Genomic DNA, 18,460 nt, shown 5'->3' with positions numbered 1-18,460 from the left:
AATTATTGATAGTTTCTACTAATGTCAATTTTCTCAAACTTTGCCAAATAATAGCACTTTTTGTGAATTTTTCAAAACCACATTTTGTTTAGTAGGTCGCCGAGCTCGATTTTTCACAATTTTGCAAAAACTAACTAGGATTTACAGGTTCTGGCGATAAACCATGCTCTCCCGGGTTCGTCGCACGAGGGCGCTCTTCAAATGCTGCTGACCTGCCGTGGCTAGGCTACCTGCAGTGGCCCCCTCCAGGTATGGTCATGATTCAAGCCTACCATTAAACTTTAATGAGAGGGAAATGACAGAACAAAGCAAAGACTTTTAGGTTCTTCTACTTTTTAGAGTCTATACAGCATACAAAAAATCACGTAATATTTATTGCCGTGACGCTTATCGGTGGGGATTAGGTTGACTTCGCTGCACTGCAGGCTAAGTAAGTTGTCACACACTACGTGGAGCCAGAAGCCGAGGCCGTGAACTTGGCGTTTCTCCAATACACGATGACAATCGTAAAGGCAAGCCCGCAAATGACACAAGTGTCAAGATTTTCGGCTAGTTCACTCAAATCGACAATGCGACGGCCATTCTTCCATTCTCCGGTAGGTCTACTAGCGACACTATCATTGGAATTATAACCACGAATAGCGAATCAGACGTCATACTTCTGACTTACGCTGTACAGGCTACGGTCATGTTGCATTTTTTTATCTCTTTGCTGAATTCTCGTACCTTCCAGCGTGTTTTGAGGGCACGCTGAACATTTTCTCGGCGCGATTTTCCTTTACCTGCAGACGACATGTTGTACAACGCAAAAACGTTCGGAACGTCACTATGCGCGCGTGGTTACTATGGATACATTTCTGCGCGGAAATCGGCGCAGTACGCTTATATTTTCCGATCGTACATCCTGTTAAGGCAATTGTTCTTCCCAGGGGAAAACAAATGTGTGCTGTTACCTGAATGTGGTCATTTAATATGTGTTTTGTAACACACCTCAACCAATTTTCTCACTGAAAAAAATCCAGATATGCGTCTTCTGTCACTGGTCTTGGTCACAGGTGACATTACCGTCTTCTTAACGGATTCTAGAATGTGTCTAGATGGTGCAGTCAACAGTTGTTTTGAACCGTTTACTGGTTAATAGTTTGGAAACTGTTAACTGGTGACTGGCTCTGTGTATATCTATCAGTGCTGAATAATGCATACCACGCGACCGTATATTTAAGAAATCAGAACACAGAGTTGCGAGTAGGTGTTACAAATTCATCTTTAAGTTCAATATGGAATATGAAGTGATTTTGGCAATTATTGATTTTTAAACCAATTTTAGTCAAAAGTGTCTATGTCACATGCTGTTGGCTTCATTGCATCAAAAATTAGTGCGCTAATTTCAGAGGATATTTTCCATGAAATTGTTTTCAAATTATGACAAGGATTTTGAAGAGTCACGGCTTCGTCAGTGAAGTTTCTTGTAGATCTCCAAAGTCCAATTTCATTTCTCAGGAGCAGGAATAAATGACAAGTAATCAGTTTATTACAGTACTGGAAGTCTCATGGACACTTAAATGGTACCTCAGAGTTGGGGAGTGTAGATTTCATGAATTCATAGAGTGAATAGACAGTGAAATCATCACATTAATTTTGTGTTTGAATAACACTCCTTAGAAGCTTGGAGAAAACTTGAAACGCTCCCCTAGAGTATAAAACTGTTTATCAGTACATGGACAGAGGAAATCAATGTGGTTAAAATGACTTTTGAACATTTGTGTTGGCTTGTCCTTTGCTGTGAACCATTGGAAGTCTTTAGGAAAGAGGAGAACAGTAAAGAAGAATGGTATTCAACAAGCAAGGTTATAGTCGCAGTGTATCTTTACATCTTATAAATCAAATTTTAAGTGATACATGGCGACAAATTTGCAACTGTATTAGATATACATGTAGGTTACACTAAGCAGTGAAAAGACATCAAACTGACATTGTGTAGTTTACACTGAAAGATTCAATGGTGTGTATGCAATGAGGCACTCTGAAACCTCCGTAGGGTCAGAGGTCACAGAGCGCCAGAGCCCCACATGCGGCTGAATCTTTCAGTCTTTGTGTAGTTATGTTCTTGCAAAATTGGCCATCATATGAATCAAAAGGATTTGTGTTCAGTAAACCTGTTGAAAGAAATGACTGTTAAAAAGGACACACATAACACATGAATATTCATGTTCTTTCTGTCGTTATCAGGCACCTGCTGTACAACCGACTACCAATACTACTAATAATGCATTCAGTGGTGATGCTTTTGACTTGTTAGGAAACCTTTGAACAAAGGTAAGATTCATTGGCCTTGGCCCAAATATCATGCTTGTTACCATTTTCACACCATCAGTGATGGGCTGCAGCAAGGTATTTATCATACAGTATTAAAATAGGTGAGGTTTGTCCTTCCAGTGTTTGTATTGAAGGTACCATATTCACATCAAATCCTGTGATGTCAGTTGTCACATTAACTCTGCAGTACTGTCACTTCAACAGTATAAAGAAGAGCGAAAGATATAGTACAGTCCAGTTTTTCTACAATGAATATGTTTGATATGTGTTTTTTTTCTGGTTTTGATCATGTGCATCATCAGTGCTAATACACTATCAGTGTTAACATTAGACTTCATCAACCTGAACAACTTTTCCCATCTTTTTTTATCAGGATCCTCTTAACACAGCAGTGATTGAACCAAAGCCGTAGAAATGGACTGAGATGTTTGATCTCTTGTCAGTAACATCGGCAAATGGATCACAATGGACAGTTTACAACTCCTCGTTTCCCTTACAATTAGCTGTTTATGCATGTGGCTGTCGATTGATTTGTGATTTAAAAACAGCCCTGTTTTCATATGTACAGAAAATTGGATCTATTTTTTAGAGAGAGTTAATTTTTTTTGAGAATTATTAACATTGATTTTAATTGGTTGACAGTTTACAAACCATTAACTGGCCCATGTTTAGTTTGCATACAGTCCAAGGGCGTGTCTTGGAACATTTCTAATGATTATATTTTTATGTATGGAATGAAAAAACTCAGCGATTCAGTTTCCAAAACGGTATTATGTTTGACCAATGTAGTGTAACTGTGCACCAAGGAAAGTTCCCGTAATTAAACCAGATGAAGGTTTTGAGAATGACGGTTTGAACAAAAATGTTGTGTTATTTCAGCAAGTCGAGATCAGAAACTTTATTGATGATTGTGACAATTCTGAGACCTTCTATCGCAATATTTGAAACACATCCAAGCTGTTATCATCTGTGATTGCTTTCTGAGTGTGAAAGACATCCATTTTAGGTAGGCCAACCTCAAAAAAACCAACATAGACAAAACACTACCATGTAATACTTTTACTGCATCCTACAAGCTCTTTTTTCCCCACAAAATGTGTTAACATGTGGAAACCAAAGCCTTTCCAATTTATTTTAAGGTTTTATGCAACGTGAAATTGAAATCAAACTCTTTTGCTCAAACTTTCCCTAAAGAAACATTAAACCATTCCTTTCTGAAATAAGGAATAAAAATCAGGGGCCACCGTGCAAAATGTGGTACTAGAGAACAAATTACCCAATATTTACCGACACTTTAAATTCAAAATGGCCGCCATCCCTATTGTTAACCCTATGGGGAAAACTAAAATTTTCGATTTTTACAAAAGTAAACCACTGAAAACTTTATTTACTCCACGAGCTTCAAAATGAGCCCCCACAAGTGGTAGATAGACTAAAGAAGTATTGTAAAAGTTTGAGAGTCCAAATATCTGTCCCCGAGGTGCATTCTACCTTAAGCGAGAAGAAATCAATTCAACATTTCATGACAAGTTTGTATATGCTGAGAAATTCTATACAAGCCGAGAATACGTGAATGGTTATTTTAGAGTTTGCTAATAAACACATGTATGTATAAAAATGTACATTCTGTAATGTATTGTTAATAATGAGAATTTTATGTTTTGATCTTTACATACCTTTATACCGGCCTTGCATGGAAAAGCCACTTGTAATGAATTAAAGCGTTATTGTGATGTTTGTGAAGCTGTATTTGCAAGCAGGTCTGTTTACCAGATCAGTGTACGTTAACCTGGCTGAGATCTCTTGTGTTGCCAGAAAGTTTAAACAGGAAAGAAACTTTTTTTCCCCCGCAAGTTTAGTTTGAACATTATAATACAAGCTGTAACATTTATACATGTAGATGTCTCGCTACCAATGACTGGTAACATATCATGTTTCATGAGTGGAACGTTTTGTTTACTTTCTTTGCTCCAACTCTTAATCGTGAAAACATTGCACAGTTAGTTCTAAGCATAGCCCACTAATTTTGCTTTTACCTGGCATCTTTTTTTCATTATTTAACCAAGGCGAAATGTGGTATGGGGATGAAACTTTATTTTACCTCAGTGAAATGGAGATGTTATGGTTTTGAATGTATGCTATCCAAATAAAGTGGCAAAATCCTGATCTCCACATTTTCCAGTCACATGGATTTCTTTTGATACAGCAAAGACAAAGGATTCAGAGATGGGATACATACAGATTTTCTGGAAACGAGGGCACAAACCATACAATGGAGATACTCTAGGGTGTATGGAGAAATCCTGTACATTTAATGAGAAGGAGTTTCTGGTACCACAGTCGGTAAATTGACTTTTACACCTTTACGCTCAACCCCTTTAATTAAGAGGCAGTGGTTTAACCCTATTGTATTTTATTGATATTTGGACAAGCTCACAGTGATAATGGGGGTGCAAGATTTGAGTCAATATTTCTCCAAACACTCAATCCTGAACAAAGATTATCTGGGATTATTCCAATGCAACAAAAACTTTGTAGATGTACCGTTTATCACCAAATGTACATTTTTCACTCAGTACATTTCAAGTGAAGGACGTTGTGCATCTGGTCTAGCAGGTCATGTTGTTTCTAAGCATTTGTTCAAGATTTTGTGACAAAATACCACAAAGGAAGGGAATTCCATACCATTCACATCCCTTTGGTTAAACCAACAAACTCCTAAACCATAGCTTATCCCTCCTTTACAAATTATTTCAGAAGCATTCTCTGGACAATTCTGCCTCTGCACTGTGCACCCCCTGCTATAGACTTCCACTTTCTCCAAACCATGACATTCTCATAGACAGTCGGAAAGTTTCAATATTATTCATAATCGTCACGTTAATGCTTTTGTGTCAAGACATTTACTCTCTTAAGTAATGCGTTAGTTTGAAGAAGTTCAAAGTGCCCATTTTCTTTACTTTAACATGTATGTCTGCTGTCAAATCTGTTTATTCCTTGGGTTTTTATTTGACAATATCCGTTTTAAAAGGTTTAGTTTCATTTACAGTACTACATCTGGAATTACATGCTTTAAAATAACATTGTTTGAAACTGGAGTTTTTCCTCTCTTTCTTTCTTCTAGCAGTATTACTATGTGTGTGCATCACAAATTTACCAACTTAACCCAGCAAATGAAATGATTTTCGGGGAGGGGCTGAAATAACTGCAAAATAGTGTCATGGAATCCAGGATTTTAGATGAAGAATTTACATTTTACTAAAATGTATTTATAATAATCCTAATACAATGAATTAAAAAGGAATTGTCTTCAATTGAAATGGAATGGTAATTTTAGTAACCTACACGTCTTTATTTTATTTAGTAATAACAATGGCAATAATAAAAAAAGTTCATTGACCTTGATACCGTATGTTTTAATTTCTTTCTTGCATATTCTGTGCTGTCTCTACCCCAAGATTCTGTACGTAGGTAGGCATGTAGCGAGCCATCGTACTTGAATCCAAAAATACGCGTATATTGATAGTCGAGTAATTTGCCACCAGATGGCGCTGTCATCGAACATGCCGATCCCCGGATGCAGCAAGTGAGCGGATTGAGAGTAAAGAAAGCTAGTGTTTTTCACGTACATGGAACGTGAGACTGATGTTCTAGGTATCTTCGATCCATTCCTCAGATTTGAGATTTCTCCTCGAATATTTTCTATTCATTCAAAGCAACGTAGCCTTGCGGTTTAACATGTACGTACATGTAGTTGTGTTCAAAGCCAGGTAAATCGCGATCCACAAACAAACAAACACGAATTTATAGTCTTTGTCTTTTATTTGCGTTTCAAGGCCACCGGTCCATATGCAAAGGGGTCACATCTGATATTTTGTGTGGAGTACAAAATAAATGGATAAAGATAAATCAATAAATCAACCAGCTAATAAGTAAATAACAATACATGAGGTACACGAGTGTTGTAAAAGTTTCGGTGAAAAGAAAAGTTTCAGTAAAAACAAAGTAGGATACGTAAATATACCTCTACGCAAGCCTTTTTCTGTTAGCTTGGATGTTCTTAAAATATTATTACAAAGACTTATTAAGTCGCCTTAGGCAGATGAACTCACAAACTTTATAAATTTGTTATAATTAGGTTCCAGAAACAGATCCTTGGGTAAGTACTATAGTCTAAAGCACCTTGGACAATTAGCAAATTACATAAAGTGATCTTCATCTTCCGTATTTTTGTTGCACAAATTTTACTTAGCCTTTCTGCTGGAGCGATGTTGTGTCTTCTTCCTTCTATCGTAAGAGGAAGTACTGAACAATGAAAGCATGCAAACATACGAATAGCTTGTCTATACTGTACTAGCATTGAAGATGAAGATATATTTGTGAAGTACAAACCATTCACTTAGCACTGTTTGGAGGTTCATTCACTCGCAGGTAAAGCTATGTCTGTGTGGCTCTTTACATCATGCACTTCATGGATTATTCATGAGAGGATGCGCTTAGTTGATCACGAGATCAAATATATAGATTATGACTGTTCACACTGATCCACACGTTAGACGATTGAATCTTCAATATCTTGTCAATTCTCGTAACGACGGTATGGAAGTAAACATTCCGTATGTTATAGAAAAAAAAACCAATAAAACTAGTTGTTATTGAAAATGCTATAACTTCTGCTAGCAGTATCACCTGGCGTGATTCCCTAAAGGTATTGTTTGTCAGTGTGCTGATTCAATGGTTCGGTAGATTCGGATTTGTAGACTTGGGAGTATTTTTTAAAGGAGTGTTATTACATCAAATTTACGGCCTTGAATCAGTCATACAGAGAATCACACCATCAAAGAAAACACCAGCGTGACCGACACGTGCGGGCAGATATGAACATAATATCTACGCAGCCGACTAGTGCAAGCCCGACTCAGGAAGACCATGACATCTCAGATCTTGTCATAAACTATTAAAGTGCTGTTCGGAAATTCGGAGGACACGAAATAGTGAAAAAAATGAAATGAACTCTCTAATAACCTGAAAAAATAATGAATTCGATAGAGACAATTATAATTTTTTGAATCAGTATCATGATTAGAATTATCAAAGTATTTTAATTAACTGGTTTAAAAGCGTATTTTTGTCAGACACGTCGCTTTTTAGCTCCGCTGTCAGCGACGCGGAGCTTATCAAATAGGTTGATTTTCCGTCGTCGTCCGTCGTCGTCGTCGTCCGTCGTCGTCCGTCAACAATTGCCTTCTCCTCTGAAACCGCAAGTCCAATTGCTTTAAAATTTTATATGCAGTTCACTTAAGGTGACCTCACTTCAGTTTGTTCAAATCGTGGTGAAATTTGCATATTTGTATTTTTGGGGCATTTTTTGGTGTTTTTGGTAAGGAAATCTTCTTCTCTGAAACCGCTTGTCCGATTGCTTTGAAATTTGATATGCAGTTTGCTTAGGGTGACTTCAGTCAGATTTGTTCAAATCGTGGCGAAATTTGCATATTTGTATTTTTAAGGCAATTTTTGTCATTTCTGGTAAAAAAATCTTTAAAAATCTTCTTCTTCAAAACTGCCTGTCAGATAGCTTTGATATTTGGTACATAGGTCCCTAGGGATGATCTATTTCAGATTTGTTCAAATTGTGCAGAAATATGCAAATTTGCATTTTTAAGGCAATTTTTGCCATTTTTGGTCAAAAAATTTATTTCTCAAAAAGTACTGGTCTGATAGTTTTGAAATTTGGTATACAGGTTTCTATCGATGAACAAAGTAATATGTATTGAATTTCTGATGAAATCTGTAATTTTGTATTTTTGGGGCAATTTTTGCCATTTTTGGTCAAAAAATGTGTATTTCCAAACTACTCATCCGATAGCTTTGAAATTTGGTATACAGGTTCCTACAGATGAACTAAATGATAATTATTGAAATTATGATGAAATCTACAATTTTGTAATTTTTGGGCAATTTTTACCAGTTTTGGTCAAAAAATGTGTATTTCCAAAACTACTCATCCGATAGCTTTGAAATTTGGTGTACAGGTTCCTACAGATGAACTAAATGATAATTATTGAAATTATGATGAAATCTGCAATTTGTAATTTTGGGCAATTTTTGCCATTTTTGGTCAAAACATGTGTTTCTCAAAAAGTACTGGTCTGATAGCTTTGAAATTTGGTATACAGGTTTCTACAGATGAGCTAAGTAATATATATTGAATTTCTGATGAAATCTGTAATTTTGTATTTTTGGGGCAATTTTTGCCATTTTTGGTCAAAAAATGTGTATATTCAAAACTACTCATCTGATAGCTTTGAAATTTGGTATACAGGTTTCCATAGATGAACTAAATGATCTTTATTGAAATAATGATGAAATCTGCAATTTTGAATTTTTGGGGCAATTTTTCCTATTTTTGGTCAAAAAATGTGTTTCTCAAAAAGTACTTGTCTAACAGCTTTGAAATTTGGTATACAGGTTTCTATAGATGAACTAAATTTGATCTTTTGAAATTATGATGAAATCTGCAATTTTTACTTTTGGGGGCAATTGTTGCCATTTTTGGTCAAAAAATTTATTCTCAAAAACTACTCATCAGATAGCTTTGGTTGACATGTTCTTAGGGATGATCCTATGTGATACATTCAAAGTATGATGAAATCTTCAATTGCGTTTTTTTGCAGCTTATTTTAGCCACTTTTTTCTGGCCACTGCATCGAGCTATCAAAGATTTCCACCCTTCTTCATCAACATGTGTCAAAAATAGTTATTCTCTACATAAACACAGCGGAGCTATATCGGCCGGTAGGTCGCTTGTTAAAATATAGAGTGCATAACGTATTTATTTAACAGTATAAAGATTCCACAATGACATGAACTGTAGGCTGGTAGCGAACAGGACGTTCAGAAATGTATGTACTTCCACATGGTGCATGCTATACAATCCACGTGTTACGCCTTCGCTGGTGTATAACACACGTGACATGAGTACGTCATACCATAGTTACTGCAGCGAAAAGTAGGCCCACTGCTTTAATACATGCAGCATTTTTTATGGCCCCGGGCAGTTTAATTTGTCGATATATTTAAAATTCAGGTCAGTTTGCAAATATATTTCACTTTTTTAAAATGTTGTATGCGTTGTCACCAAACAGGAAATTATATAAATTAGGCCCGTACAATAACCGCAGTAAGCTTACTATTATCTTGATATATTTGTGCGTTATACTTTCCATCTGTATATCCGATTTTAATTGGTCTATGATTGCAGTTGTGAATAAAGTTATTTTTTGCATATTTATGATACATTTTAGCTGTGAGCGGCGTACACACCGTCGAACGCCTCTTAATCTTCAGGGCGTTAAACGTGTTTACTCTGCTTCATACATCAGTTTTGTTTCACTGTTAATTTTGGATGTTTCTTTCCCACGAAAGCGTGTCCCCTCCCTTGTCCAGAGTGTTGTCACGGAAGTCGGGTTGTATGCTTTTATTTTTGGGTAGCTCCAAAACCCGTGATTTCAGGAACGCATAATATACGCGGTTTTAGCCCACTGCGCATCGTTCACATCATTTATCTTCGACTCCGTTTGACTAATCTACACTTTGAACTGATCATGACTTCAGTATGTCTTGGTTTTTACTAATGACCATAAACTTATGTCAAGTTTAGCGCACATCAATCGTAGGCTTAGGCCTAGATCTGGTCATGACACTTTCTCCGTTGTGATAGTGTTCCCAGATGCACGATGGGTTATTTGTTTCGATCAAAACCTGACTCTTTCTACTAGGTTACCAGTATTTGCTCGTTTTTTCATATTTTCTGTACCGCCTTTCCTTGAACGTGATCCGTAATTTGGCCACCCAATGTTCATGACCCATGGCACTAGTTTCATCGTCCTCTACACCTCTTCGATTAAGCTCGACTCAGATATAGCTGTACGGATTTAATATAGTGAAAAAATATTGATCTTAAATGTAAAAAGAACAGATATTTTGCAAAGCTATTTACGTGAACTCTTCATAGATATTTTCATTGGTGATACTTCGTTCACCTGAAACTCATGATTCGGTGTCGCTGCAGCTGCGCTTACTGCAGACTATATGTAAGACAAAGTAGAATAATAAATAGCCACTAGATGGCGCCGTGGTAGAGCCCTTGACGCGTGGTTACCGCTGATTGGGTAATTCTTAATGACTGCCGGCACTTCAACCAATCAGATGTAGACATTTGGCTGTACCTTCACGTGTACGGTATCTGTATTATAAGGCCTGTGGCAAAGCTGGATGTTCACTGTTTTGTAGGTATTTTCAGAGAAAGTAGCTAAAATTGCAGTGAAAATGAGACTGTGGACGATACTTTTAGCCCTTCTCGGGTGTGCACTTTCTGAAGCAACTGTCTACTTCCGCGAGGGATTTGATGGTAAGTAGTTGGTTCGCATTTTGCAAATCAAATCAAGGGAAATGTTAACATGTAAAGTGCTAGGTGTATGCTCCTTTGATATATGCTGCTTGCATTTGGTTGGACTCGTAGTATTTCGCCTCACTCTAGTAGAACCAGTTTCCAGCCCCGAAAAGTTTAGTTGTGTATTTGAGAGACAGCAGACAAAAGCATCGTAATATTTCAGTGACGATTGCATTCAGGTATTCTGCTTCTGTTCAAGCCTTTCTCAACCATGAACTGATCGGGCCGGGCGAGGCCTTGCATGTAAGCTACGTTTGCAGACCATACCTTTAACTTGTACATCCCATACCACAAAAAGGTGGCGTGTACCTTTCCAATGGAAATCCTTGTACCATTGTTAACCGTACAAATGATGCGATTGAGTAACTAATGATGACAAATACTTCAAATTACAAAAAACTCAAAACCTTGGTCCTGGCTGTGTCCACTTCAGAGGTCAGAGTAACACATAGCGCATGTGTACTACAGTGATTCGAAGACAAAGTGTATGCCCCAACTGTAACAAAACCTATTACTCTCCCGGAAATTATTGCCATGAAATTCCTGATAGCAAAAGTGTTTGAAAGTACTTCCTCTGCGATGTGAAAATCGCGATTTGTTCACCGATCATGCAATTGCATTGGAATTGTTCATCCGTAATGAAATCATAGCTATTCAAATAGGCTGTAAATCACACTCGTAATATTAATTCAGCCTATGTGAATAAAAACTGCAAAAAGAACCCCAAAACAAGAGGAAAAAACACGAGCAAGAAATTAGTTTTAGAATTTTTGTGTCTATGTAAAAATGGTTGCGATAGTTGAACTGAACTGCTTGTTAAAACAACTACATAAGCTCAGTTCAATTTTGTGGCATTGCTGTTTATGGTGGATTAATTGCAATAATTTTAATCATTTTTATCATAAATGTCTGGCCAATTTTATGCCATCGGTGTTCAGAGGAACAGATTTTTTTAAAAATTGTATGGAATATCAAGGCAGGGGCTTATTAGAGCACGCCACAGTGCAACCATGCAATGGGACAGGAGCATATTTCTGGTACCCAACTGGCAACCTCTGATTGGCTAAGGGGTTTTAGAAAACCAATTTTGGAAGGGGGGGGGGGGGGATTTTATGTTCAGTATTTAGAATGGAGTCATGGGAGGTGCAGTAACCAGAGTAGGAGGGAAACACCTCTAGTGCTCTCATTGAAGGGAATTATTGTACACTTTTTTGTGAATTTTTTCAGTTTTGTGGAAGCTTGATTATTGATCAATCTTTGTGATCAATATGAGTTAATACTTAGCCTACAGCAAATATTTGTTTCCTTCATATTCTCCCATGACCCAGAGCTGGTTGATAGCTAAGGGCTGAGAGCATGAAAAAAAATGAACACAAGTAATACCATTGGTCATGGGATTTTACACCCTGTACAAATTGAACACATTGAAACTTTTCTCACATTATTGGCCTGACAATGAAATGTACAGTAAATTAGAAAATTGACCAATAGAAGATAAGCTTGTGCTGAATGGTATGACCGCCAACATGAACATACTTTGATGTACTGAGTGGTCTTGTCCCTAATATCAGTGTTTTGATTCTTCCAGCCGGTTGGGAAGAAAGGTGGGTGGAATCAACAGCCAAAGGCTCAGAGCAAGGAAAATGGAAACACACAGCCGGTAAATTTTATGCAGATGCAGAAAAAGACAAAGGTGAGTATTTTTGTCTTATCACTGTTCCGATCACTTAATCCCATTTTATTTCATGTGATGTACTTGTCATGGATTTTATGAAATACGAAATGAGGCTAGTACCCTTCTGTTGCCTTGATAATCAGACTGGTGTTCAAAATGCTTCATGCAGGTATTTTATGGGGTTCCTTATTAATTTAAACATTACATAATGTTTTAGTGTTTTATGTTTCAAGCAAACCAAGGTCATTTTCTTGTGTCAAAGGGAGTTATCAAACTCATCTAGTCGCTCAGTGCATGCTAATATCATCCCTTTGAAAACCATTGGATTTGGTCAAACAACGGGTGGCATAGGGTTATGTCACAGTCCCTCCACACCTGCAGAGGGACTGTGGTTATGTGAGGGTGAAATGATGTGAATATCAACTGATGACAGTGATGGTTAAGTGAAAAGCTGATCACCCATAATGTAAATACTGCTATCATTGCTCAGGCAGGAAACCTATAGTATTGAAGCTGTAGTCTTTAGAAAATTTTGGGGGAAGGGTAATCACGGGTTTCAATGAACAAGTTTTCAGAATCAGGCTTTCAGAATGCTTTGTTGCCCACAGCATATTTTGCTATGCAGAATGAAGAGTTAACCTGTTGAGGGCGCTGTTTAGTTTTCTGATCAGGACTTTGTGCAAACTATGCACAGTAGGAGAGCTCTGTGACTCTGTCGACAAGGTCTTTTTGAAATTGTCACTTGTACAGGGCTAAAAAAGTCTCAGCATATATTGTGCAAATTAACCTTCTCAAAAAATGTTCCAACAACACAATTTTATTTTCATCCACAGGTATCCAAACAAGTCAAGACGCCAGGTTTTATGGAATTTCTGCCACTTTTGACTCATTCAGTAATGAAGGAAAAGATTTAGTCATCCAGTTCTCAATCAAACATGAACAAAAAATAGACTGTGGAGGTGGCTACGTTAAAGTTTTCCCCAGTGGACTTGAGCAAGAGAAGCTTCATGGTGATACTCCATACCACATCATGTTTGGTAAGTGTCTTTCATTTGTAGCAATGGGTTACTTGGATTGTGATCAATGGTAAACTATCGGAATTGCTGAACTGTTTTAAAACTAAGTGAATGGCAGCCTGATCTATATCTGACATGCCCTTATTCTTTGGTTTGTTTGAAAAGTTTGTTATGGAGACTTTGTATTGTGTACATTTGATACATGATCTAAAAGCGGATGAATAGCACTTAATATGAATAAAGTATATTTCGCCAAGCATGTAGTCAATCTCATTTTTCCTGTTGTTATGACAGTCTGTACTGCTCCTGCGTATGTACAACTTCATAAAGCTGCTAAACAGTGATGAAAATATCTAGAAAATGATGAGGGCAACATTACTGGTATATGCATGTACAAAACAAAAGGGTAATACATTTGTGACTTGTCACCATATTGGATGCACTCCTTTTCTGCCACATGAACTTATGGCAGTGGTAACTTTCACAGCACCTTGCTCACAGTGCTGTCTGTTCTTGTAAATATGGATGGCTTGTTATCAGTCAAGCCATCATGGAAACTGGGTCAGTTTTACAAGTTGGATGAAATGATGAACTCTTATTAATATCATCTTTCGGGGCTGAAGCCTGTGATGATAATCTTTAATGCCTGAACATCTAGACTTGCCAAATGACTTTGCCACCACCCAGGTTGCCCTAGTTGGTCATCTAATCTCCACTCACCATTGGCACATTGTTGTTTTCAGGGCCTGATATCTGTGGTCCCGGAACTAAGAAAGTACACGTAATCTTCAACTACCCGCCAAAGAAGGACAACCTTTTGATCCAAAAAGACATAAGATGCAAAGTAAGTGAATTTCTTTTGTTCTGGTCAGGTTTAGATGAGGTTTGTGTAACCAATCTCATTCTGCTGGCTGCCTTACCATTCCTTCATGGTACTGACATGTCATTTTACAGTAGAGATCAGCAAATGTTCAGGACTGAGATCAGTGATTTCCACACTAAGTCACCTTGTCAGAGCTGATACCGTAGTTGTAGTGTTGAAATTGAAACCTTAACCTGTTCATCCCCAATTCCCTTTAAACAGGTCCAAACTCACCATTGATAACAATAGGTATGGGCCAAACCATGGCAGTGAACAGGTTAAGATTTAACAAGTTGTCATCACAAGCTGTCATTTTCATGTAGTCGTGCAAAGCAAGGCATTTTCTTTGATTTTGCTCAATATCTGTTTTAAAGTAGCGTTTACTTATAATTTTCCTTTCACTATTTCCCTTATAGGATGATGAATTCACACATTTGTACACACTGGTAGTCCACTCTGACAATACCTATGAAGTTAGAATCGACAACAAGAAGGTGCAGAGCGGAAACCTTGAAGACGACTGGAACTTCCTCGCTCCCAAGAAGATCAAGGACCCAGAGGCCAAAAAACCAGATGATTGGGATGATAGGGAAAAGATTGATGACCCAGAAGATACCAAACCAGAGGTGAGGCTGACATCACATCACACAGTAGATTTTTAGAGAATGAAATTTGCTGTTTCAGTTGATGTTCCTGTAGATCTGTGAAATTTCAGATCTGTCTGACTTTAATCTTATTAAAAAAACACAGTTGTGTATTATTTAAAAAAAAAATAAGTACAGGTTATAGGGTTGAGGGGGTGGAGGGGAGTGGGATTGAATTTTAATCGCTGGTCTTTACATTTGGTAAACATGCATCTCGTGAAACACCATAATGGTTATTCTCTGTAATAAAAAGGATGTGCTCTGTATCACAGACCCTGTATGCCCAAGAGATTATGTGATGGCAGTACAAACAAACCCACAAATTCAAACGTGTACGGAAATACACTTACGGTACTTCTATGCACATTTTATGCACATGGTTTTGTTTGTACTGTGATCCATTTGAATTCCGGGTTTGACCCATTGCTGGACTGTTGTAGAATAACCTTGCACACACTGTCAGACAGAAATTGATATGATTCCTGCTAATTTTCCAGGACTGGGATAAGCCAGAACACATCGCTGATCCAGATGCCGAGAAGCCAGAAGATTGGGATGATGAAATGGACGGTGAATGGGAACCACCAATGATAGACAACCCAGACTACAAGGTACTATGCATGTTTTAACATTAAAAACTTTCCCAGCATTGTCACCAGTGAAAAAAACAAAACAAATTAATGAATCAAAGATGATCAGTTTAGTAAAATGTTCTTGCCATAAAAAAATATACCGTACTTTTCAGTGAACTACAAAATCCATATGCCTGCTATATATGATAAACTTGTTTCTTTCAGTACCACCAATCTTGTGTTGTTACAAGTTCTTCGATGAGTTTTGATGATTTTGAAACTGACTGAAATTGAATTTGTGCCATTGTTCACAGGGAGAATGGAAACCAAAACAGATTGACAACCCAGACTACAAAGGAAAGTGGATCCATCCAGAAATTGACAACCCAGATTACAACGCTGATGAAAATCTTTACAGATACACAGATATTGGTGCCATTGGTTTAGATCTTTGGCAGGTATGTTTAACTGTAATATCATCAAGAACAGATGCAAGTAACCAGGTGTTGAGGGTTTTGTACTGCAGTCTTGTAGCTTTCCCCAACCCAAGAGTCTTAATAATTAAAAAGGATCAACACTTTCGTTGTATCAACTTTCTCACATTTTGCCAAGGACGTCCAAATTTAGGAGTTATATTTTTTTTCATTTCACATTAATTGCATCTAAGCTGTGTGTGGTTTAAGCAAACTTACAAGTTCTGCCAAGTGATGCTTACTCTGCTTATTTTATCATCAAACACTCGCTTGAATTACTTGTTAATTCCATTGTGATTTGAGTCAAGAATTACGCAAGACTAAAGTTTGACATGTGATTGACTCTAGTAACAATTCAACATCATGTTAAGGGGTATGGTTGTATTGATTCACCAATAAAGGTATCCCCAGACAACTTCATATTGCTACCATTTGTGGTCTAGTGTTCTTTATGTATCCCAGCTTTATCTGGAAATTGAAGCTAAGTGAAAGTAAAAATTAAATATAAACTTTTTTTCATGGTAGGGTTATTCAATGATGCATTTTACTGTTTATCTCTTGCAGGTTAAGTCTGGATCAATTTTTGACAACATTCTTATCACAGATGATATCGAAGAAGCAGAGAAAGATGCCAAAGAATTATTTGAAGTCACAAAGGTATTGTTTCATGTTTTCAAAAATATACTTTCTCTCAGTGAGTTCAATTACAGCACCACTGAAAAGACACATCGCAATCATGTAAATAGACAAGGGTATCGTAGCAAAGTTTTTTTTAAAGATGACCTGCCATATGGTCCACATAAATGTAACTGGAATGTTTTTTTAAAACTTGAGACTTGGCTAGTGGCGGCATCATGGGTGAAATTTCATGGAATTCTGGTGTGACCTGCTTTCCAATCATTATTTAAGCTGCCTTCAGGGTTTGCCTCCCGTAGATGGTGTGAGTCTGTGTTTTCACTCCTTGTTTGAAAGTATTGCCACAGCTCTGCAATTTTACATGCTCCTTGTGAAAGAGTGGGGTGAAGATATCAGAGGCTAGATGAAGGGTCTAAGGGTCTCTCCAAACTGTGTACGGCAAAGTTCACAAAAATCAAACAGCAAAAAAAATCGTTTTGAATTGACAAAATAATTCACAAACTTTTACCTTTCATTGCACACAGACAGGAGAAAAAGAAATGAAAGATAAACAGGATGCAGAAGAGAAAAAGAAGCGTGAGGAGGAAGAGAAAGCCCGCAAAGCTGAAGAGGACGAGCAAGATGACGAAGAAGAAGAAGAGGAAGATTTTGAAGACATGGAAGATGCTGACTTTGAAGAAGAAGAGGATGATGCTGCAGAAACACACGATGAACTCTAGAACAGTTTTCTTTTCAAAGTTAAAAAAACGTTTATTGTCAGAGTTGTCTATTTAAAAAAAAGTTTTGTTTCTCAGCTGTTGTTCATGAATTCTGAGACGGGCGGATCCTCTTTTTAATGATTTCAGTGTCTTTCTGCTGATGGGTGGGAGCATTTGCTGCAACTTCTAGATCTCCCCAATAAAGTATTTAGTTTTTTAGGCCCTTTCTGACTTGTCTCACTCCACATACTTCGGTGAACCTACCTGAAGGAACATTTTTTTTTAACTTCCCAATAACAGAAAACTCTAATTCTACAATTATTTAAACTATGTGAATTGACTATAAATGTAATAACCGGACTAGTATTTCCCTTCCAATGCCTTCCTTCCCTATGAAAAATACTGGTATCAACCGTTTTTATGTTGGATTTTAATGAATGTCACTATATATATTTTTTTTGGTCTCGTTGTTACATTTGTATTCTAAACATGCCCAACTGAAATGTGACTTCATTTGGTATGGGAGAAGCAATTCAGGATTCAAGATTTCAAATTGGTAAATAAATTTATTTACAAAATTTTTATTTCATGATTTGTGTGTGTATGTATTTCATTGGTACCATCTATTACCAAAGATATTTCTTTCGTAATGTAGCAACAGAATACTGTTTACTGTCGGCATGTTTCCCTGAGCCATGTGTTAAGGATGTGTGATGTGTTTGTCTGATGAAATTGAAATCAGCTCTCCAAATCGTCCATATCGCCGCTATCTGACAAAGTATGAGATTTAGACCAACAATTCTGGCTTTTTTCTCCAATGGTCACACTCATTTCCTTCAGGAACATTTAACCAATGTTTCACAAAGTGACTGAAAAATGCATTCTGTGTCCTTTTAGTGTTTTGGTTCTGGTTGTTGGTACAATATCAGAAGCCTAACAAACTGTTTGCCGTGTTACAGCACCTAAACATCAGGACTTCAATCACATTCTGAAAATCTGTCCAACATTTTACAATCACGCTTTGAGATTTGGGAATGAAGGTCTTGGTCCACGATTAGTTGAAACATTGACTTTGACAAAAGGAAACTCCTTGATATGGGAAGGGGGTTGGCCTCT

At 37.3% G+C, this 18,460-nt stretch overlaps 2 protein-coding genes across 11 annotated transcripts in view; both read left to right on the top strand.

Annotated features, from left to right (window-relative positions):
- The window catches only part of LOC139138947 (disabled homolog 1-like), a 32,508-nt gene extending 28,020 nt beyond the window's left edge, over positions 1–4,488 (top strand). For all 10 annotated transcript variants that reach the window (XM_070707577.1, XM_070707576.1, XM_070707579.1 and 7 more), the window contains 2 exons: positions 2,230–2,316; positions 2,690–4,488. In XM_070707577.1, coding sequence (XP_070563678.1) covers positions 2,230–2,310 — 81 coding nt within the window. In that variant the 3' untranslated portion in view covers positions 2,311–2,316; positions 2,690–4,488. The remainder of the gene's footprint in view (positions 1–2,229; positions 2,317–2,689) is intronic.
- A 6,026-nt stretch (positions 4,489–10,514) lies between these two features.
- Positions 10,515–17,933, top strand: LOC139138946 (calreticulin-like). Its single transcript, XM_070707573.1, has 9 exons — positions 10,515–10,726; positions 12,357–12,461; positions 13,277–13,480; positions 14,203–14,303; positions 14,738–14,947; positions 15,463–15,576; positions 15,852–15,995; positions 16,575–16,667; positions 17,171–17,933. The coding sequence occupies exons 1-9, from the start codon at positions 10,645–10,647 to the stop codon at positions 17,363–17,365; spliced, it is 1,248 nt and encodes a 415-aa protein (XP_070563674.1). The 5' UTR covers positions 10,515–10,644; the 3' UTR covers positions 17,366–17,933.
- The last annotated feature ends 527 nt before the right edge of the window (positions 17,934–18,460 follow it).

This window comes from Ptychodera flava, chromosome 8 (assembly GCF_041260155.1).
Source record: "Ptychodera flava strain L36383 chromosome 8, AS_Pfla_20210202, whole genome shotgun sequence".
NCBI classification, from domain to species: Eukaryota; Metazoa; Hemichordata; class Enteropneusta; family Ptychoderidae; genus Ptychodera; species Ptychodera flava.
The sequence above is the reverse complement of the archived record's forward strand: the minus strand, read 5'-3'. Positions and strand labels throughout refer to the sequence as shown.